Source organism: Entelurus aequoreus, linkage group LG07 (genome assembly GCF_033978785.1).
Source record: "Entelurus aequoreus isolate RoL-2023_Sb linkage group LG07, RoL_Eaeq_v1.1, whole genome shotgun sequence".
Lineage (NCBI taxonomy): Eukaryota > Metazoa > Chordata > Actinopteri > Syngnathiformes > Syngnathidae > Entelurus > Entelurus aequoreus.
In genome coordinates, this window is record NC_084737.1 from 52,556,074 (window position 1) to 52,583,463 (window position 27,390).

Below are 27,390 nucleotides of genomic sequence, written 5' to 3' on the forward strand. Positions count from 1 at the left end.
CTAATCTTTCTAACTAAATGTAGTCATTCTTTCCATTTTCACAGATAAAAAATAAAATGTACTCCATGCAATCGCATGTTTTTTAAACTTATATATTATTTAATAATGCAACAAATACATTATCATACATTTAAACCATTTTTTGTTAAACTCTGTGGTACCGTTTTGCCATGTACAGTTAGACACCGTACAATATACAATTGCTTTTACGGTTAAAAAAAAAACAACTGGCACCTCTGTTACCAGAATTTTACCATGAAAAAGCTATTTTCAGAAAAAAAAAAGCTTTTTTTTTCCATTTACTGGAATATGCTGTAAAAAAACACTGTACATTTTACGATAAAAAGCATGCCACTGAATTGCCAGTTTTTTACCCGTAAAATCTAGATTTTTCTTTTTGCATTGCACTTTTTTTTTATTCGAATAATCAAATGCACAGGAAATTGTGTAATATTATCATTTACTGTTAGAAGTGACCCTCTGATGTCAAACATAACTGCGATATGACAATCACTGAAAACTAGTTTAACACCCATGCCTTACGTCGATCGCGAGCTACCGGTCGATCGTTGAGGATGTGTCAGTCGATCGCCAGCCAGGCATTAAAAAAATAGTCCTAAAAATGAGCGATCATAAATCTTCACTATGACGTCACTTTCGTCACTTGATTGACATTCACGGCACCTGAGGGTCTTCTGAGATGACGCTGGCTGCTGCCAGCTCATTATTAAGAAAAAATTACCGACAGGAAGGCGAGAAACACTTTTTATTTCAACAGACTCTGGCGCCTTACTTATCGTCAAAACTCCAAAGACCGACTGCACAGTTGCACAATAAAAGTTCTGCTTCATCCTGCCTGCGCTAACAAAATAAGAGTCTCAGAAAGCTGGCGTGCGCAAGCTACGGATTTTTCCACCAATGTATTTCTTGTACAGTGTATACAAAGGAGTACGGAAGCTGGACAAATAAGATGCCAAAAACCAACCACTTTCATGTGGTATTGGACAGAAAGAAGGACTTTTTTTCTCCTCCATTTGAAAATGTGGACGTTATCAGCACTACTGTCTGATTCCTATCAATGCAAGTCATCACAATCAGGTAATACACCAACTTATATTCTTGTCTTCATGAAAGAAAGGAATCTATATGTGTTAAACATGCTTGTGTTATCATTAAACACCTTTAACTTGTTAACAATATTAACTATATGTGTTAAACATGCTTGCATTATCTTTAAACACCTTTAACTTGTTAACAATATTAACTATATGTGTTAAACATGCTTGTATTATCATTAAACACCTTTAACTTGTTAACAATATTAACTATATGTGTTACACATGCTTGTATTATCTTTAAACACCTTTAACTTGTTAACAATATTAACTATATGTGTTAAACATGCTTGTATTATCATTAAACACCTTTAACTTGTTAACAATACTAACTATATGTGTTAAACATGCTTGTATTATCATTAAACACCTTTAACTTATTAACAATATTAACTGTGTTAAACATGCTTGTATTATCTTTAAACACCTTAAACTTATTAACAATATTAACTATATGTGTTAAACATGCTTGCATTATCTTAACACCTTTAACTTGTTAACAATATTAACTATGTGTTTTAAACATGCTAGCATTATCTTTAAACACCTTTAACTTGTTAACAATATTAACTATGTGTTAAACATGCTTGCATTATCATTAAACACCTTTAATTTATTAACAATATTAACTATATGTGATAAACATGCTTGCATTATCATTAAACACCTTTAACTTGTTAACAAAAACATATCTTTCATTAATAAGTAAATATAAATTATATATATGAATGAGGTAGATCCCCACGACTTGATCAATTGAAAAGTAGCTCGCCTGCAGAAAAAGTGTGGGCACCCCTGCCTTAAAGGCCTTGAAAATTACAAGCTAAGAAATATGCCACAATGGACAATGAGTATTATTGTCAGAAGAAATATAATTTTATGTATCTTTACCGGTAACGTCAACTCAATAACTCTTTTGTCCATCATCTTTTATTCTGTTTTGTTGAAAGGTGCAAGATCTATTCTTTAAAAAAAAAACAGTTTAGGTGTTTTTTTGGGACTTAGGGGTTGTCTATGTGATCATTGCAGTAAAATACAATTTTACGGTATATTAAATAAAGAAATGCCCAGCACAAGTTGAATTTACCTTCAGACTGCCTGCAAGCGATTGGTTCTGCTGTTTCCTGCTAACCTTTGGCCATTCCCGCCGTTACGCCATGTAGTTGTGACATAGTGAAGATGTTAACATGTTGGCAAGGCGGATTTTAATATCAGAGGTTTCATTTCCATGAACATGTCAATCTGTGAATGTGTGACGTGTGCATACGAGTGTATATTTGGTGATCAGGCGGAGTAATTAGTCATGCCCTAACCCCAAACATCTTAAATCTAAATTTCGTCATCAAAGACAATGAATGCAGACATCTTACTCAGGCCGCACAACAATTATCATTCAATTTAGTTTGTAATTTGGAAAAATAGAGACATTTATTTTTTTCAATCTTTTAAACCACTAATGGTAACATGCACTAATCAGGGGTTTTCTCATAATTTTTGGTTTAAAAATACAATTTTGAGCCGGCGACATACACTAACTTTAAGTTTGTACTTGCATGACATTTAAATATGACATCTGCACTGTTAAAGGGCTGTTTGCAGTGGTTAGGCTGCTGCCACTACTCTCTCGAATGACAAACGGAATGGTGGGTAATCTCTGCTGATGTTGTCTTTTAATGCAGCTGTCAAGGTATACAGAATTCATGATGCAGCGATCAATGTAAACCCGCAAAAAGGTGTTTGTTTCGATGAAATTAATTTATTACAGTGATTGAATAAGCGTTCCTCTGAAAAAACTGATATGTTTTCATTCATTTTTTGGGCGAGGTTAGCACCATACAGAATTAGCCTTTTTTGCCAAGAAATATTTAGAGTTACTCGTTTTTGCTGCAAAATTTGTTTTTTTAAATGTGCATTTTTCAAATTGAGACTATCATTTTGGATGTTAGAAACGTTTCATTTGCAACCCACATCAGCAGGATGTCTGTTTCATGAAAAGCTCCACAAAAAAACATTAATTTACTGAGGTGGCCCAAATTGTCTCATAAAGGATGTAAGTGGAAAGTAACACTTTACATCACAAATATGTGAATATTAAAGGACTCCAAATGATAAACTATTGTAACCGAGGGTCTGGTAAGATGTAGTGCAAGCTCGGCAGGTATAGGAACTCGAGAGACATGTTTTTAAAGTCAACAGGGTTGCCTCGTTCAAACATGATCACCATCAAAAGCTATCTTTTCCCCACCAGTCATAACTAGTTTCTGTCCTTCACAATAATAGCGCTATGCGTCACATCTGCTTAATTGTGCTAACAAAATAATGATCTCCAAAAAAATGGATACACTTTGTTAAATGTTGCTTAACTTCCTATCAATTACAGTAGTGAGACGTGGCAAGCTTTAATGTGCATGGTAGTTTCTAACGAAAATGAACATGTTGTTTTTGTTTTGTGGAGGGCCCCAATGACTAGGTTTGCTTTGGGCCCCCAAATCTCTAAATACAATATCACATCACGTTGCATCCTGCGGAGAGTTTTTATTAATATATTTTTTAAATTATTAATACACACGTTAAAAGTGAAATTTAAATTTTGGAAAAAACAATTGAAAGTTATGGCAAGCAGAAAAGTTTTAAAAAAATTCCTAAAATACACATTGAGGCTACAAAGTGTATTTTATCTGCTTACTCGAACAAACTAATTGGTTGATTAATCGATTACTAAAATAATCAACAGCTGCAGCCCAATACAGGGCTTCGGATTTTTGGCTAAAGTATCCCACAATGCATTGGCAGCCGCCATATTGGAAAGCTAAAGTCATTGTTCACGATAGCGCTACATGTAATATTTCTGAACTATTTTGTGGAAAATAACATTGCACCGATGTTGATACGATGGAGAAATACTGTGATTCATTGGATAAGAAGTACCTTCGTCAATATAAAGACAAACCAGCTGTATCAGGATGTAAGGATCTGTACCAGAACGACAAGTCTGAGTGTAACAGAAACCACGGCATCCTCCACGATTTTTTTATACCCGGATTTAGTGAATTACCTAGTTTTTCAACCGAGCCCATCTTACACATTGAAGGACTTTCAAAATGATAAAAGCCTTGAAAACTTTGTTTGTGGCGTTTATGTTTATCTGTATAAACTTAGTGGACATTGTGTTGTCAAGGCTAAAGTCATGCAGTTGCAGAGATGATCCGGCCCAAGTTTGATACCCTGTTTGAACACAGATAACCAATTTAAGGTCATCTTAGCACACTGACTGTAAGGCAGGATTGGGAGAATGTTGTTTTCATGTCGCTTCACTTTGGTTTTATGTGGAGGCCACAATCCGGATGGGAGAGGTGAGCACAGTATCCATTATCAATACAACTACTATCAAAGTTCTTCAACCAAGCACATCAAGTTAATGCAAAGTGAGGCTCTTATTTTTTTTAGCTTCATGTTTACTGATAACATTTTCTTAATGACCTGAAATGAAATGATCCAAACTAGGGCTGCAACAACTAAACGATTAAAATCGATTATAAAAATAGTTGGCGATTAATTTAGTCATCGATTCGTTGGATCTATGCTATGTGCATGTGCAGAGGCAATTTTTTTTTTAAATTTGTTTTTAATAAACCTTTATTTATAAACTGCAACATGTACAAACAGCTGAGAAACAATAATCAAAATAAGTATGGTGCCAGTATGCTGGTTTTTTTCCAATAAAATACTGGAAAGGATAGACATTTAGTTTGTTTCTTTTATCCGATTATTAATTGATTAATCGAAGTAATAATCGACAGATTAATCGATTATCAAATTAATCGTTAGTTGCAGCCCTAATCCAAACAAACACAAAGTTCTACATAGCATGTCACATCTGATTGGTTGATTGCAGCAATCTATTTGCTCGTCTTCCCTGTTCACTCTTCTTTTCTGCTGCTTTTGTCTCTCCAGACATATGCTTAGGAATGCGATAAAAGCTGGTTTTATTTCTTGCACTTCAATTGTGGCAGTTGACAATAGCACACGTCGTCGGGATTATAAGTATCACTAGATGAATGATCAGCAGCAATGAGCGTGTTCGCAAACAAAGGCTACTGACATAGCCACCGGCAATGCATTCTAGGAAATGTAGAAAAATCTGAAGCGGTATAGCTCTGTTGGTAGAGCGGCCGTGCCAGCAACTTGAGGGTTGCAGGTTCGATCCCCACTTCCGCCATCCTAGTCACTTCCGTTGTGTCCTTGGGCAAGACACTTTACCCACCTGCTCCCAGTGCCACCCACACTGGTTTAAATGTAACTTAGATATTGGGTTTCACTATGTAAAGCGCTTTGAGTCACTTGAGAAAAAGCGCTATATAATTGTAATTCACTTCACTTCATTTCATTTCAATTGCTTGTATTCCATTACGTGACTTCTTCCAGAAAGTGGAAAAAAAGCAGTGGTCAACCAAGCCAAGATGACTGTTGTGTAGCAAGCAGAGCGCAAATTCTCTGAGTACACAAGGGGCCTAAATCTTCCTGTAAAACGCATTTACGAGCAAAACAAATATAACTTTGCAATTGTTTAGATCTCTTTAATTAATCAAAAAAAAGATTTGTCAAGGAATATCAAGGATTATCCGTCGGTGTAGTTCCCAGACATATTAAACTATCTTGTGCTCCAGACATCATTCTACATGACAAAACAAATGAAAACTTGGGAAAGCATGGAGGTCTACAACTTATTTGTGTGTGGCTGGGTCAAGCAAATTGGTATCAAGACTCTCCCAGATAAATATGAATTGTTGTTTCGGGTAAGGTTGCATTTCATGATTTAACTTTGCGAGGACGCGCGTGTCCACGTAAACAAACTAGCACCCAATATCTGACACCCGTGACTGCATATCCATTCAACAATTATTGAATAATCCCCTTATTTGATTTTTGTCCTGTTGTCATATGTACTCTAAAACCTTTGTGTACACAACAAACAAGAGGGGAGACATGAAAGTACCTTTCTTGACAACGTATCATTGACAGTGACTTTCTAGTTTCTGTTTGTTAAAAAATAAAATACAAACAATATTAAAAATTACTTTAATAGGAAGTACTTTCAAACCCATTACCTCCCTGCTTGGCACTCAGCATCAAGGGTTGGAATTGGGGGTTAAATCACCAAAAAGATTCCCGAGCGCAGCCTCCGCTGCTGCTCACTGCTCCCCTCACCTCCCTGGGGGTGGAACAAGGGGATGGGTCAAATGCAGAGAGTAATTTCACCACACCTATTGTGTGTGAAATTGTACAGTGGTACTTTAACTTTGAACTTTAAACGAGTAAAGTATATTAAAGATATATCAAACAAAAGTTTAACAAAGTGGTCACTGCAAAGGCGTGTGTTCTTCGACTCTGCTCCCTTAGACTGGAGTGCATGCCACTTTTCTTGTCGTCTTTTGTAAATTCTTACACTCTTCCGCTCTTGAATACCTCTCGAGGAACTCTGAAGAAATGTTGAACCTTTTTGCAATTTGAACGGGTCATACAGCTGAAAACAAGCAGAGGGCATTTTCTTCGAGCAAGGCTAAATGCCCTTAGTTCCCATTGAGAACAGACGCTAGCATGACCACCATGCATATTTAATGAGCCCAACGTTACGTCATGTAAATTCCTCCAACCATCCATCCATTTTCTACCGCGTGTCCTGTTCGGGGTCGCGGGGGGTGCTGGAGCCTATCTCAGCTGCATTCGAGCGGAAGGTGGTGTACACCCTGGACAAGTCGCCCCCTCATCGCAGGGCCAACCCAGATAGATAGACAACATTCTCACTCACATTCACACACTAGGCCCTAGTTATTTTTCTCTTTTCCAGTGTCAAAGAGCAATAACTATTGCTTGGATAGGTTGATTGGCAACACTAAATTGGCCCTAGTGACTAGGGCCAATTTAGTGTTGCCATTGTGGGATACTTTAGCCAAAAATCCGAAGCCCTGTATTGGGCTGCAGCTGTTGATTATTTTAGTGATCGATTAATCAACCAATTTGTTTGTTCGAGTAAGCGGATAAAATACACTTTGTAGCCTCAATGTGTATTTTAGGAAACATTTTTGAAATGAACAAGAACTTTTCTGCTTGCCATAACTTTGAATTGTTTTTTCCAAAATGTAAATTTCACTTTTAACGTGTATTAATAATAAAATAAATAAATAAATAAAAACTCTCCGCAGGATGCAACGTGATGTGATATTGTATTTAGAGATTTGGGGGTCCAAAGCAAACCTAGTCATTGGGGCCCTCCACAAAACAAAAACAACATGGTCATTTTCGTTACAAACTACCATGCACATTAAAGCTTGCCACTAGTGACTAGGGCCAATTTAGTGTTGCCAATCAACCTATCCAAGCAATAGTTATTGCTCTTTGACACTGGAAAAGAGAAAAATATTTTTCAAATGTTTGTTTGTATTTCAAGATAAAATTCAAATACACCAAATCGTTTTTTGGTTTTTCAATTCCCGTTTATGAAGGGAAAACTCAATGGCCAAAACATACACCGACCAGCTAGCATTGTTATATTTTTTGGTTTTCAGTCGGTCACATGGGCTGCTGACCCTTTAATTAATAGAGGGTCTTTTTTTTATGACGACAGCTCGACCCTGGAACGGATTATTTCTGTTGCAATGATCCCCATGCTTTTAATAGGCTCATTTGGAAGAAGCAGATGGATGGGCTGGTGTGGAGCAGGAGGTGTAATTAGCATGAAGGAGACGCACGGCTCCTCTATTGGACAGCAAGTGCACAAAGACACGCCTCACAAGCTTCAATGTTTGGTCCTTTTTGACGGAACTGAAGACAGCAGAGGATTGGACTCTCACCATCTCACTTGTCACCCAAAAGCTGTGTCATGCTGCATGTTTATTAGCTATGGCTACTTCACTGTAGCGTCTGCTTATCGGCGAGTGCCCCCCACCCACTCCGGTTTTTCATTTTCAATTTCTCTTTATTTCTTCTTTTATTCCACACTCATGACTTCGCCGCTCTTCTTGAGTCAGCTGCTCGGTGTTCCTTTAGAAATAATGGAGCCCAACACCGCGGAAAAAGACACAACTTACACCAAGATTTTTGTCGGCGGGTTACCTTATCACACCGACGACGCCTCACTCCGGAAATATTTCCAGACTTTCGGGGACATCGACGAGGCGGTTGTGATCACCGATAAACACACGGGAAAGTCCAGAGGATACGGCTTTGTAAGTCCATATTTTGTCCAAAAGCTAGTTTCTCTGAGATACTGCCTCGTAAGAACACATTTTGTCTTAAATATGTCTATTTTTCCCCTTTTGTGTGTGCTCGTGCCAGTCACGTGGTCGTAGAAAGAGCAGCAGGTTATTTGAATAAAGTGTTTGAATAAAGTGTGTCATTCGTCATCTGCACTCCTGTGTTGAACTCAGCTTTGGTGCTGCATTAGGCCAGTGGTTTTCAACCTTTTTTGAGCCAAGGCACATTTTTGGCGTTGAAAAAATCCGGAGGCACACCAGCAGCAGAAATCATTAAAAAACGAAACTCTGTTGACAGTAAAAAGTCGTTGTCGCAATTGTTGGATATGACTTTAAACCATAACCAAGCATGCATCAATATAGCTCTTGTCTCAAAGTAGGTGAAATGTCACGACCTGTCACATCACGCCCTGACTTATTTGGAGGGTTTTGCTGTTTTCCTGTGTGTAGTGTTTTAGTTCTTGTCTTGCGCTCCTATTTTGGTTTCTTTTTCTCTTTTTTTGGTATTTTCCTGTAGCAGTTTCATGTCTTCCTTTGAGCAATATTTCCCGCAATCAAGGATATTTCAGTTGTTTTTATCCTTCTTTGTGGGGACATTGTTGATTGTCATGTCATGTTCGGATGGACATTGTGGACGCCGTCTTTGCTCCACAGTAAGTCTTTGCTGTCGTCCAGCATTCTGTTTTTGTTTAGTTTGTAGCCAGTTCAGTTTTAGTTTCGTTCTGCATAGACTTCCCTAAGCTTCAATGCCTTTGCTTAGGGCAGTGTTTTTCAACCTTTTTTGAGCCAAGGCACATTTTTTGCGTTGAGAAAATGCGGAGACACACCGGCAGCAGAAATCATTAAAAAACGAAACTCAGTTGACAGTAAAAAGTCGTCGTCGCAATTGTTGGATATGACTTTAAACCATAACCAAGCATGCATCAATATAGCTCTTGTCTCAAAGTAGGTGAACTGTCACATCACGCCCTGACTTATTTGGAGTTTTTTGCTGTTTTCCTGTGTGTGGTGTTTTAGTTCTTGTCTTGCGCTCCTATTTTGGTGGCTTTTTCTCTTTTTTTGGTATTTTCCTGTAGCAGTTTCATGTCTTCCTTTGAGCGATATTTCCTGCATCCACTTTGTTTTAGCAATCAAGGATATTTCAGTTGTTTTTATCCTTCTTTGTGGGGACATTGTTGATTGTCATGTCATGTTCGGATGTACATTGTGGACGCCGTCTTTGCTCCACAGTAAGTCTTTGCTGTCGTCCAGCATTCTGTTTTTGTTTACTTTGTAGCCAGTTCAGTTTTAGTTTCGTTCTGCATAGACTTCCCTAAGCTTCAATGCCTTTGCTTAGGGCAGTGTTTTTCAACCTTTTTTGAGCCAAGGCACATTTTTTGCGTTGAAAAAATCCGGAGGCACACCGGCAGCAGAAATCATTAAAAAACGAAACTCAGTTGACAGTAAAAAGTCGTTGTCGCAATTGTTGGATATGACTTTAAACCATAACCAAGCATGCATCAATATAGCTCTTGTCTCAAAGTAGGTGTACTGTCACATCACGCCCTGACTTATTTGGAGGTTTTTGCTGTTTTCCTGTGTGTAGTGTTTTAGTTCTTGTCTTGCGCTACTATTTTGGTGTCTTTTTCTCTTTTTTTAGGTATTTTCCTGTAGCAGTTTCATGTCTTCCTTTGAGCGATATTTCCTGCATCTACTTTGTTTTAGCAATCAAGGATATTTCAGTTGTTTTTATCCTTCTTTGTGGGGACATTGTTGATTGTCATGTCATGTTCGGATGTACATTGTGGACGCTGTCTTTGCTCCACAGTAAGTCTTTGCTGTCGTCCAGCATTCTGTTTTTGTTTACTTTGTAGCCAGTTCAGTTTTAGTTTCGTTCTGTATAGACTTCCCTAAGCTTCAATGCCTTTGCTTAGGGCAGTGTTTTTCAACCTTTTTTTGAGCCAAGGCACATTTTTTGCGTTGAGAAAATGCGGAGGCACACCACCAGCAGAAATCGTTAAAAAAACGAAACTCAGTTGACAGTAAAAAGTTGTCGTCGCAATTGTAGGATATGACTTTAAACCATAACCAACTATATATCAATATAGCTCTGGTCTCAAAGTAGGTGTACTGTCACCACCTGTAACATTATGCCCTGACTTATTTAGACTTTTTTGCTGTTTTCCTGTGTAGTGTTTTAGTTCTTGTCTTGCGCTCCTATTTTGGTGGCTTTTTCTCTTTTTTTGGTATTTTCCTGTAGCAGTTTCATGTCTTCCTTTGAGCGATATTTCCCGCATCTACTTTGTTTTAGCAGTCAAGAATATTTCAGTTGTTTTTATCCTTCTTTGTGGGGACATTGTTGATTGTCATGTCATGTTCGGATGTACTTTGTGGACTCTGCAGTAAGTCTTTGCTGTTATCCAGCATTCTGTTTTTGTTTACTTTGTAGACAGTTTAGTTTTAGTTTTGTTCTGCATAGCCTTTCCTAAGCATCAATGCCTTTTCTTAGCGGCACTCACCTTTTGTTTATTTTTGGTTTAAGCATTGGACACATTTTTTACCTGCACGCTGCCTCCCGCTGTTTCCGACATCTACAAAGCAATTAGCTACCTGCTGCCACCTGCTGATATGGAAGAGTATTGCCGAGCTCTAGACAGCACCGATACTCAACAACAACACATCATTTGCAGACTATAATTACTGGTTTGCAAAACATATTTTAACCCAAATAGGTGAAACTAGATAATCTCCCACGGCACACCAAACTGTATCTCACGGCACACTGTTTTTCAACAGAGGTTGAAAAACACTGGCTTAGGGGCACTCACCTTTTGTTTATTTTTGGTTTAAGCATTAGACATCTTTTTACCTTCACACTGCCTCCCACTGTTTCCGACATCTACAAAGCAATTAGCCACCGGCTGCTACCTATTGATATGGAAGAGTATTACACGGTTACTCTGCCGAGCTCTAGACAGCACCGACACTCAACAACAACACATAATTTGTAGACTTGCAAAAAATATTTTTAACCCAAATAGGTGAAATTAGATAATCTCCCACCGCACACCAGACTGTATCTCGCGGCACACTAGTGCACACTGCATTAGGGGATAGATGTCTCTTTTTATACATTAAATCAAAATCAAATGAAACTTTAATGTCATGTTAGCAGACAAACAGCAGGACTTAAGGATAATCCATACAACCCCTGCAGGGAAGTCCACAACAAAGATGCTGATTAAAACTGCTTGTCTTTGAAGCAGCTTTTCTCATTAAAAACTGAAAGTAGAAATAATTTGGCATAAAGTCAAATTGCAACCATCCTAAAACATTTGTAGGCAATTCCTTCAGTAACATCTTAATAATAATAATAATAATAACAATAATAATAATAATAATAATAATGGATTAGATTGATGTAGCACTTTTCTAGACACTCAATGTGCTTCACAGAGAACTGAGAACCCATCACGATGGTGGTAAGCTACATTTTGTAGCCACCACAGCTGCCCTGGGGTAGACTGACGGAAGCCTGGCTGCCATTTTGCGCCTACGGCCCCTCCGACCACCACCAAGCATTCATTTACATTCATTGGGGGGAAGTGGCTTTCCCAAGGACACAACGGCGGTGACTGGGATGGCAGAAGCTGGACTCGAACCTGGAACCCTCAAGTTGCTGGCACAGCCGCTCTACCATCTGAGACATGCCGTCCTATAACACATTCCGCAAACATTCACATTCCAAAAACATACATGTTAGGTTAATTGGAGGCTCTAAATTGTTGTTGTTTAAGTTTAATTCGAACATGCATACAGTTACAATATGGTACATCGCATATTTCACATATTCCCATTTTCTCATTTCTAATTGGCTGTAGTAAGTGCACTTGCGGGGTATGCTGTGGTTTATTTGTTTTTATACAGGCTTTTAACAAGTGACATTAAGGAACAATCCTACCCCTCCTCTATATCTATAACATGTTGACAGGTTGTCTAAGTGATTGACTGGTGACTTGTCCAGGGTGTATCCTACCTCTCACAAAAAGTCAGCTAGAATAGGTTCTAGCTCACCCCTGAACCTATTGGGGACAAGTGGAAAATGGATGGATTGATGGAAAACAAAGCAACAAAACGTTAAGATTTGTGATGACCCATCTTTTCATGGTGAAGTCTTCTTACTGCTTTGAATGTGAGTCTGATGACGTCATTTACATAATTTACAATATTTTCCTCTCTTGGTCTTTCCTTAACATTCAATGTTGTGGCTCATCTAGTTTCTTAGAATAAAAGCCACAACAACAAAAAACACTGTGTGTTATAGTTTGATGCTAACTGAACTGATGTGACATGTAATGTGATGTCATGCATGGCAGCAGTTCAAACTAAAGAGGCATATTTCTTCCACCTAAAGGGTTCCACTCAAAGCAATAAATACTGCATGGGTGGGATAAACAGTACGGTATGAAATTACTTAGAAGAAAAAAAAGCCACACGAGTCCCTATAATATTGTAATGATTATATTTTCAATATAAAATTAGGTGAGTTGACCCTATCAGAGTATGTTTAGGGTAAAGTAAACAAATATATGTATTATTTAAAAAATGCTATACTAACAGCATTATAGCACCGGTGGACAGAAAAATTAAACATTTGAAAAAGTACTATGAACATCAAGATATTCTTGGTTACAAATCATGTGCATGCTGCTCCGTGCCACAATTAACTTTTTATTTATTGTCAGCTCCATTGTCATTCATTTCATTTTGCTTTATTTAACCAAGTAAAAACTCTATGAGATTTAAAATGTCTTTTACAAGAGTGACCTGGCCAAGAGGGCTGCATAAAACAGGTTTAATCAATACAAAGAACAACAACAAACAGTAGCAGTCACACACTATAGTTAAAAGCACAAATAACTTGCAACATAAACACACGCAAAGGGTAAAAATAAAAATGATATAATAAAAACAATTTCAAAACAAGTACAGTGCCCAATAGAAACAGCTTCTCAATCTTTTAAAATGGCCTGAAATTCCCCCAAAGTGATGAGTTCAGTTAGCCTCAGATCCTTTTGTAATTCATTCCATGACCATGGAGCAGCAAATCTGAAGGCTTTTTTTTACCAAGATTGTGTTGGCTCTCGGAATCAACACAACAAAAATGTCCTGCAACCGCAAACTGTAGCGACTTGAGTCTCTACACATAAAATAGATGCTACAAAAGTCTGGCGCTGAGCATCTCTGTGTTCACTGCAATGCTGTGTGGTATGTTTGTTTTGACTTGACCTTGAGCTCTCCCCTTCCCACACTCTCTGCACTCTCCTCAAACTCACTCCCTCAAGGTAGATTCCAGTTGTTCATCCTTACAATTCCAATCCGAAAAAAACCCTCCCACATACAGTGTCATCCCACGCTAACTTAACATGCTGCTGAAGCTCAGCTGGAAGCAGCCCTCCCTTTGTGTCTCATTATGTATTTTTGTTAAATGGACTCTATGGGGGAGAGACAAGAACAGCAGCTCTCTGTGGGCCGCCAAAGGAGGAGGAAAGGAAAAGGAGAGTCAGTGGTCCACATACATTTTTTTTTTAAGTTAACCTGCAAGATGTGGTGTCAACAGGTGACCATGGTGGACAGATCGGCCGCACAGCAGGCGTGCAAGGATGCAAACCCCATCATTGACGGCAGGAAGGCCAACGTCAACCTGGCATACTTGGGAGCCAAACCACGCAGCTCACAGACAAGTGAGTGTGTTTTTTAACTACACTATCTATGCCCTCAAACTCCTGTCAAACATTGTACACTTCAGGTATTTCATTATTACTTTTTCGCACAAGACCCAAATTCAAAATTGATTTCTCCTTTGAACACAATTGTAGTAATATAGTATATATATATATATATATATATATATATATATATATATATATATATATATATATATATATATATATATATATATATATATATATATATATATATATATATATATATATATATATATATATATATATATATATATATATATATATATATATATAGTAAAATATATGATGTATATTTTATGTATATACAATGCCCTGTTGGCCTACCTATGGACTGGACTCTCACATTATGAACCATACCCACTCAGCATCAAATGCACCGGTCTTCCCAAGGTTTGTCATTGTTCCCATTGGGTTGAGTTTTTTCTTGCCCGGATGTGTGTTCAGGTGAGGATGTCGCTGTGGTTTGTGAAGCCCTTTGAGGCACTTGTGATTAAGGGCTAACTTTTTAACATTTGTCAAAAATTATACCCAATATTCATGATTTTTTTTTTTATATAGTAAACCATTATTAAATACCACTGGCTTGATTTTTGTACATTTTAAAATGTACAATTAGTTTTGAAGATACATTTTCTAGATGTCTTAAATAAACATTTGGGGGATAATTCAATTGCCAAATTTATTAGACCAATAGTCAATAGTTTAGCTTTCCTGATTCAAAACTGAAAATAATGTATTCTCTTAGTTTGTACTCAAATTGGCACATGTCTGCTGAGGAATGTTAGCTTGTTAACCCATGGCAATTTTTTCAAGTTCATTGAAATTTCTTGGTCTCCAAGCATTGACCCTATACCCTTCAGCTCCCTCCACAGATTCTCCATATAATTTACATCAAGGCTCTAATGGGCCACTCCAGAACTTTGATTTTGGAGTCCTTCAAAAAGTTATTGACCAACTTTGATGAATGGTGTAGATCATTGTCTTGTTGGAAGACCAAACAACGACTCAAACCTAGTGGACTTGTTGTTGATGTTATTCTTGAAAATATCAACACAGTTTTTTTTAATGGTCCCATTCACCTAAACAATGTTTGTGTTGCCTGAAGCAGCAGAACAGCCCATTGTGATTGTCCCACAACCATGCTTCACTGTACTACTCTTAGGGTTGAAGGGCCCGCCCTTCTTTTGCCAGACAAAAGCAGCGTTGTATGCCCAAACAGCGCGATTTTAGTTTAATTGGGCCAAACAACCGACTTCCAAAACTCATCCCTTGTCACACTCACTCATTGCTGAGGTAGCTGTGACCCCAAGATGCAGGAGACAGTAGGACGATGTTGTGCAGGTAAGACAAATATTTAATTGTTTAACACAAGGAGTTCAGCAACACATGTAACATTGTCCATAAACAAGGCAATCTTCCAGCCCTGACTGCAGGGCAGGCTGGCTTATAAAGAAGCCCGATTGGCAACCATAAACCGGTGTACTCAGGTTGCCAATCAGGCACAGGTGAGGAAAACAGCGTTTAGGCCAGAGTGGTGAACCGAAATAAGAGCACTGGACAGGAAACAAATACAGAAAATACAGAAACACAAGATCATATCAGATCTGACATGACAGGTCGTGACATCCCAATTTTTCAGATTCTTCAGTTAGACTTTGATGTGCCACTGTGATAGCAATTGGGCTTTTGTTTGAAGGTGGTCAGGAAGTCCACCACAATGAACAGCCTTCACAATAAGATGACGTAAAACATCAAGTTTACATGATAAGAAATCGCCTTTACAGAGATCCAGGGATTCTTGGCCCAATCTCAAACTATTTTTCTCTCCAAAGTTTTGGAAATGGGGCATATTTGTTTGTACTTTGCAGTAATGAACAGACCGCTGTTCTAGAGACTGTGAAAGGCTTAAAGGCCTACTGAAATGACATTTTTTTATTTAAACGGGGATAGCAGATCCATTCCATGTGTCATACTTGATCATTTCGCGATATTGCCATATTTTTGCTGAAAGGATTTAGTATAAAACAACGACGATAAGGTTTGCAACTTTTGGTCTCTGATAAAAAAAAAGCCTTGCCCCTACCGGAAGTAGCGTGACGTAGTTAGTTGTTCACCTCCTCATATTTTCTTATTGTTTTCAACGCAGCTAGAGCGATTCGGACCGAGAAAGCAACGATTACCCCATTAATTTGAGCGAGGATGAAAGATTCGTGGATGAGAAAAGTGAAGGACAAGCGTGCAGTGAAAGACATATCTTTTTTCGCTCTGACCGTAACTTAGGTACAAGCTGGCTCATTGGATTCCACACTCTCTCCTTTTTCTATTGTGGATCAGGGATTTGTATTTTAAACCACCTCGGATACTATAACCTCTTGAAAATGAGAGTCGAGAACGCGAAATGGACATTCACAGTGACTTTTATCTCCACGACAATACATCGGCGAAGCTCTGTAGCTACTGAGCTAACGTGATAGCATCTGGCTCATATGCAGATAGAAACAAAATAAATAAATCCCTGACTGGAAGGATAGACAGAAGATCAACAATACTATTAAACCATGGACATGTAACTACACGGTTAATAATTCTCAGCCTGGCAAAGCTTAACAATGCTGTTGCTAACGACGCTGAGCTAACTTAGCAACTTAGCAACCGGACCTCACAGAGCTATGATAAAAACATTAGCGCTCCACCTACGCCAGCCAGCCCTCATCTGCTCATCAACACCCGTCCTCACCTGCATTCCAGCGATCGACGGCGCGACGAAGGACTTCACCCGATCACAGATGCGGTTGGCGGCTAGCGTCGGCTAGTGCATCTGCTATCTAAGTAAGTCCTCCTTGTTGTGTTGCTACAGCCAGCCGCTAATACACCAAACCCACCTACAACTTTCTTCTTTGCAGTCTTCATTGTTCATTAAACAAATTGCAAAAGATTCACCAACACAGATGTCCAGAATACTGTGGAATTATGAAATGAAAACAGAGCTTTTTGTATTGGCCTCAATGGGGGAGCCATACCTCTGTTCTACTGGCTACGTCACGCGCATACGTCATATCCAAAGGAGTTTTGCGTTCTGGTGGCCTGCCAGGCTTTTATTAATTTATTATTATTGTTATTATATATATATATATATATATATATATATATATATATATATATATATATATATATATATATATATATATATATATATATATATATATATATATATATATATATATATATATATATATATATATATATATATATATATATATATATATATATATATATATATATATATATATATATATATATATATATATATATTGTTGGGGTAGCGACCTTGTGTGTCAGCATGTCTGTGATCTTCTTTTAATTTTTTTTTTTTTTTTTTTTTTTATAAATAGATTTAATTATTTATTTATTCTTATTTTTTAATATATTTTATTAATATTATTATTATTATTATTATGTATGTATTTATTTATTTTATTTATTTATTTCCCCTACCTCAGGGGGGACTCGGCGGGGCGGTTGCTGGTTGTTCCATCTCCATCGTTGGGGTCCCTGCGGGTGGGGTGGGTGGTTCCCGTGGCCCCGTGTTGGGTGGTCTTGTGGCGGCCGGCTTGGGTGGGGTGGCCGTGGGATGGCCTCGCCGCGCTCTCCGAGGGTGGGGGGGGGCTCGTGGGGGCCCGGTTGCCGGTGGGGCAGGGGCAGTCTTCCCGTCCGGTTGCGGGGGGTCTCCGCGCCCCTCGGGCGGGGCGTCCCGCCTTTCTGTCCGTGTGGGGTGTGGTCTCTCGCTGGCTTGGGGTCTGGCTGCCCCCTGCTTTTCTCGTGCCTTGTCCTCTGCCGGGTGCGTCTGTCTGCGGCCTGCTGCTGGCCCTTGTGGGCGGCGCGGTGGGCCAGGCTCTGGGGTTCCTGTCGCTGTCCGGCTTGGCTGCGTGGGGGCGGTGGCCCCTGGTTCCCTGGGCACCACACCTACTGTTTGTGGGATGAGCTCTCGGGGAGGCTGGGGCCGTACTCTGGCTCCCGCACACACTGGGAGTCAAATGTATTGTACATGCAAATTCACATATACTCACACACATACATACAGACATACATAGGTACCTACGCTCCCACATACATATACAAATAAATACAGTACATATTTACACACTCAAAGTTCGTACATCCACACGCACATTCATTATACAAACATACTGTACATATACATTCACTGTAAAAACATACATATACACATACTGTACATATACACTCACTGTACAGACACACACATACTACACAAGTACATTCACTGTACAAACACACACATACATATACTGTACATATACATTCACTGTACAAACACACATATACACATACTGTACATATACATTCACTGTACAAGCACACATATACACATACTGTACATATACAGGTACATATGCACACATACACTCATGCACATAATCACGTTTCATCAAACATATATTAACGTTGTTGCCCTAGGGTAAACTGGGTATAACACATGGCACACTGACAAAGCTTAACCTATTGTTACTATAACAATCTACAAGGTTAATGTAGGTTGCTTCTCTTTCTTCCCCTCCATTTTTCTGCATTCTTTCGTATCTCAAGTTATCATTACGTATATGTATTGTTGCATTTGAACAATTGTATTGTTGATAATAAAGGTAAAGTATTGGTATTGTTTATTATCAATAGCACTATTTCTATTGGTATTCATATTGCTCCATTTTTAGTGTAATAATGCTCATTGTCATTTCTGTATTATTTTTTTATTTTCGCTAACTGCTTATTTGCTATTACTTTTACCATCATATTTGTACATGTCGTATTTGCTGATGTTGCTCTGTTGTTGTTGTTGTTGTGTTTGCTGTTGTTGTTTTTGTCTCTCTGTCTAATCCCCCTCTTGTCCCCACAATTCCCCCCTCTGTCTTCCTTTTTCTCTCTTTCTATCCCCTCCTGCTCCGGCCCGGCTGCACCAAATGATTATATAAATACATTTAATAAAGTCAAAATACAAGTAAGGCAACAAGAGAAGTATCCTACACTTCTCTTTTGTAAAGTAAATCTGAACAGCTGATATGGGCATCTACATCTGCTATATGACTTGCCCGAGAAGCTGGGCAGGACATTATAAAAAAAAAAAAGAAAAAAAAAAGGAGTTTTCAACCGGAAGTTTAGCGGGAAATTTAAAATTGCACTTTATAAGTTAACCTGGCCGTATTGGCATGTGTTGCAATGTTAAGATTTCATCATTTATATATAAACTATCAGACTGCGTGGTCGGTAGTAGTGGGTTTCAGTAGGCCTTTAAACATGGCATATTCTTTCCCCTTAAGATAAGCATCTGCTTTCTTCAAACTGAGATCCAAACTGATTTCCTTACTTGTCGGCATGATTACATATAACTTCCTAACAAGATTTAGGAGTAACTCTAAAGCAAGTCCATTTTGATCCCAGTGGTCAATTGGTACTAACCTGCTTCTTGAAGTTACTTATAAGGGAACTGCACTTTTTGGGGGAATTTTGCCTTTCATTCACAATCATTAGGAAAGACATGATGACGGATGTCCATCCATCCATCCATTTTCTACCGTTTGTCCCTCTTGGGGTTACGGGGGATGCTGGAGCCTATCCTAGCTGGAAAAAGTCACCACCTCATCACAGGGCCAACATAGATAGACAACATTTGCGCTCAAATTCACACACTAGGGCCAATTTAGTGTTGCCAATCAACCTACCCCCAGGTGCATGTCTTTGGAGGTGGGAGGAAGCTGGAGTACCCAGAGGCAACCCATGCAGTCACGGGGAGAACATGCAAACTCCACAGAGAAAGACCCCAAGCCTGGGGATCCAACCCAGGACCTTCTTCTTGTGAGGCACACGCACTAACCCCTGTTTCACCGTGCTGCCGAAAATAAAACAATGATTATATTAATTACAATTGTTGATTAAACAGATTATTATTATTATTGCAACATAAAGTTGAGCAAAAAAAGGATATGTGAATAAGCTAAATATTTCCACCACTGTGGCAGTAAGAAATATCTAGGTTTTTTTTCCTGTGTAAACTAACACCAATAGGAATTGTCTGTTGGAAGTTTAACCTGCTGAAATTTTAAGGAACCCGCTTGAATGTAAAAAAAATGGATGATCTAAAGTACAGTAAAAATGTGTGTAAAAGTCGACTTAAAACATTCATGGCCACCATTCATCCAGTTTCTGTTGTCCATACGTTTTCCAGTCGGATTCATGCACAGCTTGCATGCTGCCAGGCATTTTCAGTGTGAACCACCAGAGCACATGCTTTGTGTTTTCCCTCCACCGTCCTGCTGCACACCAAACATTGAGAAATCCCTCCCCCCTCTTTGGAGTTCTCTGGCTAAAACACAGTTGCGTGTCGGTGCGATTGACTAACAGCCAACAACAACTGAGTGTGTGCCCTCGTCTCGGAGGGCCAACTCTTTAACGCAGGTGAACGAGCATCTGATGGTACATGGCAGGGCTTGGTATTATGAGTATTAATGTGTATGAGAGGAGCGGGTGAAAGGGAAGAAATACAAAGAGCAAGAGGTTCTATAGAACAAAAAAGAGCCTGTCTATTAAAAGGAAGATGTCTGTTCAAGTTTGACCAAATATAAGTGATGGAGAACATGAGCAGTAACAGAGGGACACATGGCTAAAGAACTGAAGAGAAGGATGCATTTCCTTTTCTTATTCAGCCTCCGCTCATTCCAAATGAACCTTGGAGGCAGTGAGGTCACAGACGTTGTGTGTCAAGGGACTGGCAGTCAGTCAGCAATATCCTTGTGTGGACGCTCGCATCTCAACAAGCAGAAAGTGACAGAATGCTTCTGGCCTCACAACAGCTTCTCATTTGTCTGCAGGTCTCTCTGCCGGGGTTCAGCAAGTCCATCCTGCTTGGGCTCAGAGGCACTACGGGTAAGAATTAGAAGAATCAATACTTCTATTGAGATGTTAACATTCTTTTTTTCTGGTCTATTAAACACACAAGATGCTGGGTTCTGCATTTCACTCTCGGTTGACTTGGGCTTCACTGAGGCAGCAAGCCACTTAGTTAAACATGCCTGCACACACACAGTCACACACACAGACACGCACACACACACACACACACTGTTGCTATTATCTAATCACACACAGTCTAATCACACATTTGGATTCAATGTTTTATGTGTACTGTAACACGATGATAAGATTGAGAATTGAATGCTGCCAATTATTTCGCAAATACAAAGAATACAATCATATTCGAAACTGGGCTGAAGATATGATACAAAACACAGCCTTTACCTCAAGACCAATTGCTCCTTTTTGGTCCTCTGCTAAGGTGAATGAACGAAAGAAAAAATCCCATCGACAAACTCCAAAAATCTTATGGTCTTTGGTCTACATAACATTGGGACGGCGTGGCTCGGTTGGTATAGTGGCCGTGCCAGAAACTTGTTCCTGGTTCGATCCCCAGCTTCTGCCATCCTAATCATGTTTGTTTTGTCTTTGAGCAAGACCCTTGCTCCTGATGGGTCGTGGTTAGGGCCTTGCATGGCAGCTCCTGCCATCTGTGTGTGAATGAGTGAATGTGGAAATAGCGTTTTGAGTACCTTGAAGGTGGAAAAGCGCTATACAAGTATAACCCATATACCATTTATTGGATATGCTTCAGTGTAGATTTAGAGTAATTTTTGCTTTACAGTCACATTTATAACCTGTTTTTTGAGTCTTGTCTGCAAAATGTTCATTTCTGGAGGCGTTCCCAGATTGCAAATAAAACAACGCCCAACCCTATTTAAAACGGTTTAAAGACACATCTTGAAGTCGTCGGCGCTACTTTTTTTTTTAGACACAGTCGAAAATATAATATAGACTCACCCGGCTACATTATTAGGTACACCTGCACACTCTTCGATCAATTAAGACTGCATAAAAAATCTGCATCCCTCCTGCTCCTTTGTGTCTGGCTGACAGCTTGATTTAATGTCCAAATAGTATGTCCACCTTGCTGTGACATCACGACTAGGGTTGGGTATCGAGTATCGATTGGAACCGGGACTAACTTTCCGATTCTCCCGGAATCGTTCAAAAGTTTAAATTTCGATTCCTAGTTTCGATACCCAGTCCGCCGACTGGAAAAAAATAATAAGTCCGCCGACCGGAAGAAGAAGCCGCTAAACACCAACGAAGAAGCGCCCACCGCCGGAAGTGTTAGCATAGCCGAGCCTATGTAGCCGAGCGAGTTAGTCAAGCATGGATAGCTGGCGTCGGCGGTCGAAGTGTGGCTTTATTTTACTAAAAAAAATGAAATATCGGCGAAATGTAACACGTGCGACAGGACTGTTTCGTGCTTAGGAGGGTGCACGTCGAACATGATGAAGCACCTCCGAGTACAAATAAATGCGTGTCCTGTCTTCGACGTGCTGCGCCGACTGTCCTCCTGTGCCTCTTCCTCTGGCTTCGACGCCCAGCCTGGCACCTCGGTGACTGCATTGCAGTCCGAATCCGGTAAGTAAAACAATATATATGCAATAAATAATGTGTTTTGCGCCAACGTCGAGGCAGCTAACAAATTAGCCCGCGTATTTTTTCACAGACAATTTACAACCTGCTGGCCAGGCTCTGCGATGTGCTCAGCGTACTCCGTTCACCGTAGCAGCAATGGGGAAGATGTCGGTGCCACAGACGGAAGAGTGCCACAGAAAGGTCACTGCACACATAGTCAAAAGACTGCATCCCTTTTCAGAGGTGGAATCTCCAACATTTAGGTTAGTTAAGCAATAACGTTAGAGCTAAGCTAATTGATACTGGGCTAAACAGTAGGGTTAGGTATCGTTTGAATTCGAACGATTCCGATTCCTTGTTTTGATTCCGATTCCTGACGATTCTCGATTCCGATTCTTCTTGTACCATGCCGGGATCAATGTGTTTGACAGGTAGTCCCTGGAAGGTGGTATGTATTTTGGGTCGAGAGTTTTCACCATATCCCTGCAAACATAAACAAACATGTAATGTTGCTGTTACTGTTTAGCCCAGTATCAATTAGCTTAGCTCTAACGTTATTGCTTAACTAACCTAAATGTTGGAGATTCCACCTCTGAAAAGGGATGCAGTCTTTTGACTATGTGTGCAGTGACCTTTCTGTGGCACTCTTCCGTCTGTGGCACCGACATCTTCCCCATTGCCGCTACGGTGAACGGAGTACGCTGAGCACATCGCGGAGCCTGGCTAGCAGGTTGTAAATTGTCTATGAAAAAATATGCGGGCTAATTTGTTAGCTGCCTCGACAATGGCGCAAAACACATTATTTATTGAATATATATTGTTTTACTTACCGGATTCGGGCTGCAATGCAGTCACCGAGGTGCCAGGCTGGGCGTCGAAGCCAGAGGAAGAGGCACAGGAGGACGGTCGGCGCAGCGCGTCGAAGACAGGACACGCATTTATTTGTACTAGGAGGTGCTTCATCATGTTCGACGTGCACCCTCCTAAGCACGAAACAGTCCTGTCGCACGTGTTACATTTCGCCGATATTTCATTTTTTTTAGTAAAATAAAGCCACACTTCGACCGCCGACGCCTGCTATCCATGCTTGACTGACTCGCTCGGCTACATAGGCTCGGCTATGCTAACACTTCCGGCGGTGGGCGCTTCCTCGTTGGTGTTTAGCGGCTTCTTCTTCCGGTCGGCGGACTGGGTATCGAAACTAGGAATCGAAATTTAAACTTTTGAACGATTCCGGGAGAATCGGAAAGTTAGTCCCGGTTCCAATCGATACTCGATACCCTACTAAACAGTAACAGCAACATTACATGTTTGTTTATGTTTGCAGGGATATGGTGAAAACTCTCAACCCAAAATACATACCACCTTCCAGGGACTACCTGTCAAACACATTGATCCCGGCATGGTACAAGAAGAATCGGAATCGAGAATCGGAACCGAGAATCGGAATCGAGAATCGTCAGGAATCGGAATCAAAACAAAGAATCGGAATCAGAATCGTTCGAATTCAAACGATACCCAACCCTAATCACGACGTAGCCAGACTGCAAAACCCCTCGAACAGAGGCATTCAAAACTGTGATTTGACACTTTGGCATTGGTTAATGCAAGTATCCAACTTTGTAACAGCATTTATAAGTGAGAAGAGATAAAATACATCACAGGTCCCCTTTAAAGAAGTTGAAGGGCTTTTTCGGTTCCTAAGTGTGTAATGGCCAGTAACACAATATGTGTTTATATATGGCCTGATCTACTAAAGTATGTATTAAAAACATGTGCAAACTTGATAGCGCACGCAAAGTTGATCTACTGCTGGATGACTTAAGGGGCTGATGAAAACAAATTAAATTAATGCGTTGTGGTGTCTGCTGACATTTTTTTTACGTACATTTTTTCATATGTATGAAAAAATCTTACAAGATGCATTTTTTTGCGTCTGGAACATTCCAGCGCACGCTTGCAGTTAGTGCCACCAGCATCTCCTAGGGCGCTAAAAAAGTGAAATCCATTGTAGATGGAACTGCAGGACTGCTTCTAAAATGCCCAGAAAAAGTAGTACATGTTTGCTTGAAAACATAGTAAAACGCAGTGGCGGGCCGTGCGTTTCCCACTTAGGCCTTCAGTGATATTCGACTTCAATGATTACCTCTCAAAATAACGTAAATTATGTCACCACATGACCATTGCTGGTGAAATACTATACAGCACATATGTCAGAGTCAAGGCCCGCGGGCCATATCCGGCCCGCGAGAAGGTTTTTTACGGCCCTTGGGATGATCTTGATTTATTATTAGAACCGGCCCGCAGACCGCAGATCTTTTTTTTTTTTTTTTTTTTTTTTTTTTTTTTTTTTTTTAGACCGCAGATCTTTTACACGCACCAAGCGGATGCCGGTCCAAGGTTCCGAAAGGGGGCGAGCGGCCCGCCGGGACGCGCCTGCCGGCCGAAGGGCTGCAGCCCGGCCGTCAGTCGCGGAGCCCGCCGTGCCACGCGCGCCAAGGGGGCGGGCCGAAACCCGGCCCCGAGGCCCTGAGACTTCTGCTTTGTTTCCCCAAACCGCGCGTCACCGCCGGGCCCGCACCACCGTCGGGCTGCAGCCCGAGCGTCGGTGGCGGAACCCGTCATGTGCCGCGCGCGCCAAGCGGAGCGGGGGGGTCAAGCGGGCCGAAACCCGCAGGCCACCCCCTCACCACGAGGCCCTGAGACTTCTGCGTTTGACCCCTACGCGCGGCCCGTTGGGACGCGCCCGCCGTCAAGCCACGAGGGCCAGCCGTCGGGTCGCGGAGCCCGCCGTGCCACGCGCGCCAAGGGGCGGGCCGAAACCAGCGGGGGGTTTCGGGCACCCAACTCGCCTCCCTCCCACGGAGGGAGGAGGGGGGTTTAATGTGAACATTACTGTGCAATCACATATTTAGAGTTTTTACTCAATTCAAGTTTAAAAGTTAAAGTTTAATATTTGTTTTCACTGCATGTTACTTCTCCTTAAACAAAGTGTTGTTTTTGATTTATAGATTTTTGCACTTTATTTTATTGTATTTCAATTTAATTATATTTTAAAAATATTTCAGTTGAGTGGATGATAGAAAATTGCTATTATTGTTTTTTTCTTTGAAGTAAATTTAGCCCACTTTTGCTAAAATAGAAAATATAGGCTACTGATGGTGCCTTGAATACCGGTTTCTTTCATTTAATGTTCATGTTATGGGGATTTTTATATAAAGGAAATTTGTCTTTTGTGTCTGTTGAAAATTAAAGATTACTGACAGAGCCATAAGAAAATATTGCTTTATTTATCTGATCATATTGGAATATATTTGTTAGGTTTTCAGTAGGTTCAATTAGGTTCACTAGACTATATGCGTCATTTAAAAATTTTTCAATGAACATTCGAACAGTCCGGCCCTCGGCTTGTAGCTAAATTTTTTATTTGGCCCTCCGTCCATTTGACTTTGACACCCCTGCTATACAGGAACACATTTACGCACTACTGGGCATTGAATCAGCAACAAACAAAACAGGTTATTTTCTGGCGCATTTAAAAATCAATAAACCGCATCAGCATTTAAAACATATCTTATGTGGTACTGTCAACATTAAAATTGCAAAACAAAAAATTTAACGTGAAAAAATAAAGAAATAAAATATCTGAACTCACATTTCATTGACAGCTGAGCTAGCTTCCGGGGTTGGCCGAGATGGTCTCACAAGATATAGTTTCTCTTTAAATATCCTTCTTGAAAATAGTCTTGCAAATATATGTGTTGTCTTGTCTAATCATAAAAGATGCAGACGAGGCATGTGGGCTGACTTCTTAAAGTTTACACCATAGCATGCTCATCCGCTGCCGGCATGTCTACATCAAACAACCTAAACGAGGCTACTGCGCATGCTCTTTACTACTATGACATGCTTATGTTACCTGGCTCCTAACATCACTATATATCTGCCTTAGGCCATCTAGAAGGCCTTACTGACAACAACGTGTGATCTGATTGGCTATTGCAACTGTCTGTCACCTGTATGTCCCCGTTCACTTACAGTGCACAGATGCCCGCATTGCTGAATCTGAAGGCTTGTGGCAGATTTGGTACAGCATGGCAACATAAGCTAGCTGAATTCCGATTGGATAAAAACTCTATAACCTAAAAACAACAGCGCTGAAAGGAGCATCATATGACATGAAGAGAATATGAATAATTTTAGATATTTAGGGAAAGTAAATTAAAAATTACTTTTGTCTTTAATTATGATAATGAGGTTATGTTAGGCCAGCAGAGAAGGCCTTGCTGGCCCTGACGGCACACCACTGGCAAAACGTCACAGATGGGAACATCCATCCATTTTCTACCGCTTGTCCCTTTTGGGGTCGCGGGCGGTGCTGGAGCATAACTCAGCTGCATTCGGGCGGAAGGCGGGGTACACCCTGGACAAGTCGCCAACTCATCACAGGGCCAACACAGATAAACAGACAACATTCACACTCACAGTCACACACTAGGGCCAATTTAGTGTTGCCAATCAAGCTATCCCCAGGTGCATGTTTTTGGCGGTGAAAGGAAGCCGGAACATGATAACATTAATGTGCAGTAAATGAGTGTCTCCATAGTAGTACATGCAAAATCCTCATTTAGACAATACGGTCTGCACCACTTATCAATTGTACACATAGTCTTGGTAAATCACACGCAACACACCCACTAATAGTACAAGCAATTTCATAGTGTGCACACGCTATTTTGCGCATGGTATTTGGATCTTAGTAGA

General features: G+C 40.1%; 1 protein-coding gene across 2 annotated transcripts in view; it reads left to right on the forward strand.

The window, feature by feature from the left end:
- The first annotated feature begins 7,817 nt into the window (after window positions 1-7,817).
- Window positions 7,818-27,390, forward strand: part of LOC133653996 (RNA-binding protein 38-like) — a 40,586-nt gene continuing 21,013 nt past the window's right edge. Inside the window, exons 1-4 of one of the 2 annotated variants that reach the window (XM_062053907.1) lie at window positions 7,818-8,341; window positions 13,968-14,091; window positions 20,997-21,051; window positions 23,954-24,369. In XM_062053907.1, coding sequence (XP_061909891.1) covers window positions 7,850-8,341; window positions 13,968-14,091; window positions 20,997-21,051; window positions 23,954-24,278 — 996 coding nt within the window. In that variant the 5' untranslated portion in view covers window positions 7,818-7,849 and the 3' untranslated portion in view covers window positions 24,279-24,369. Of the gene's footprint in view, window positions 8,342-13,967; window positions 14,092-20,996; window positions 21,052-23,953; window positions 24,370-27,390 lie in introns of those variants that run through there. The other variant, XM_062053908.1, reaches the window with a different exon arrangement.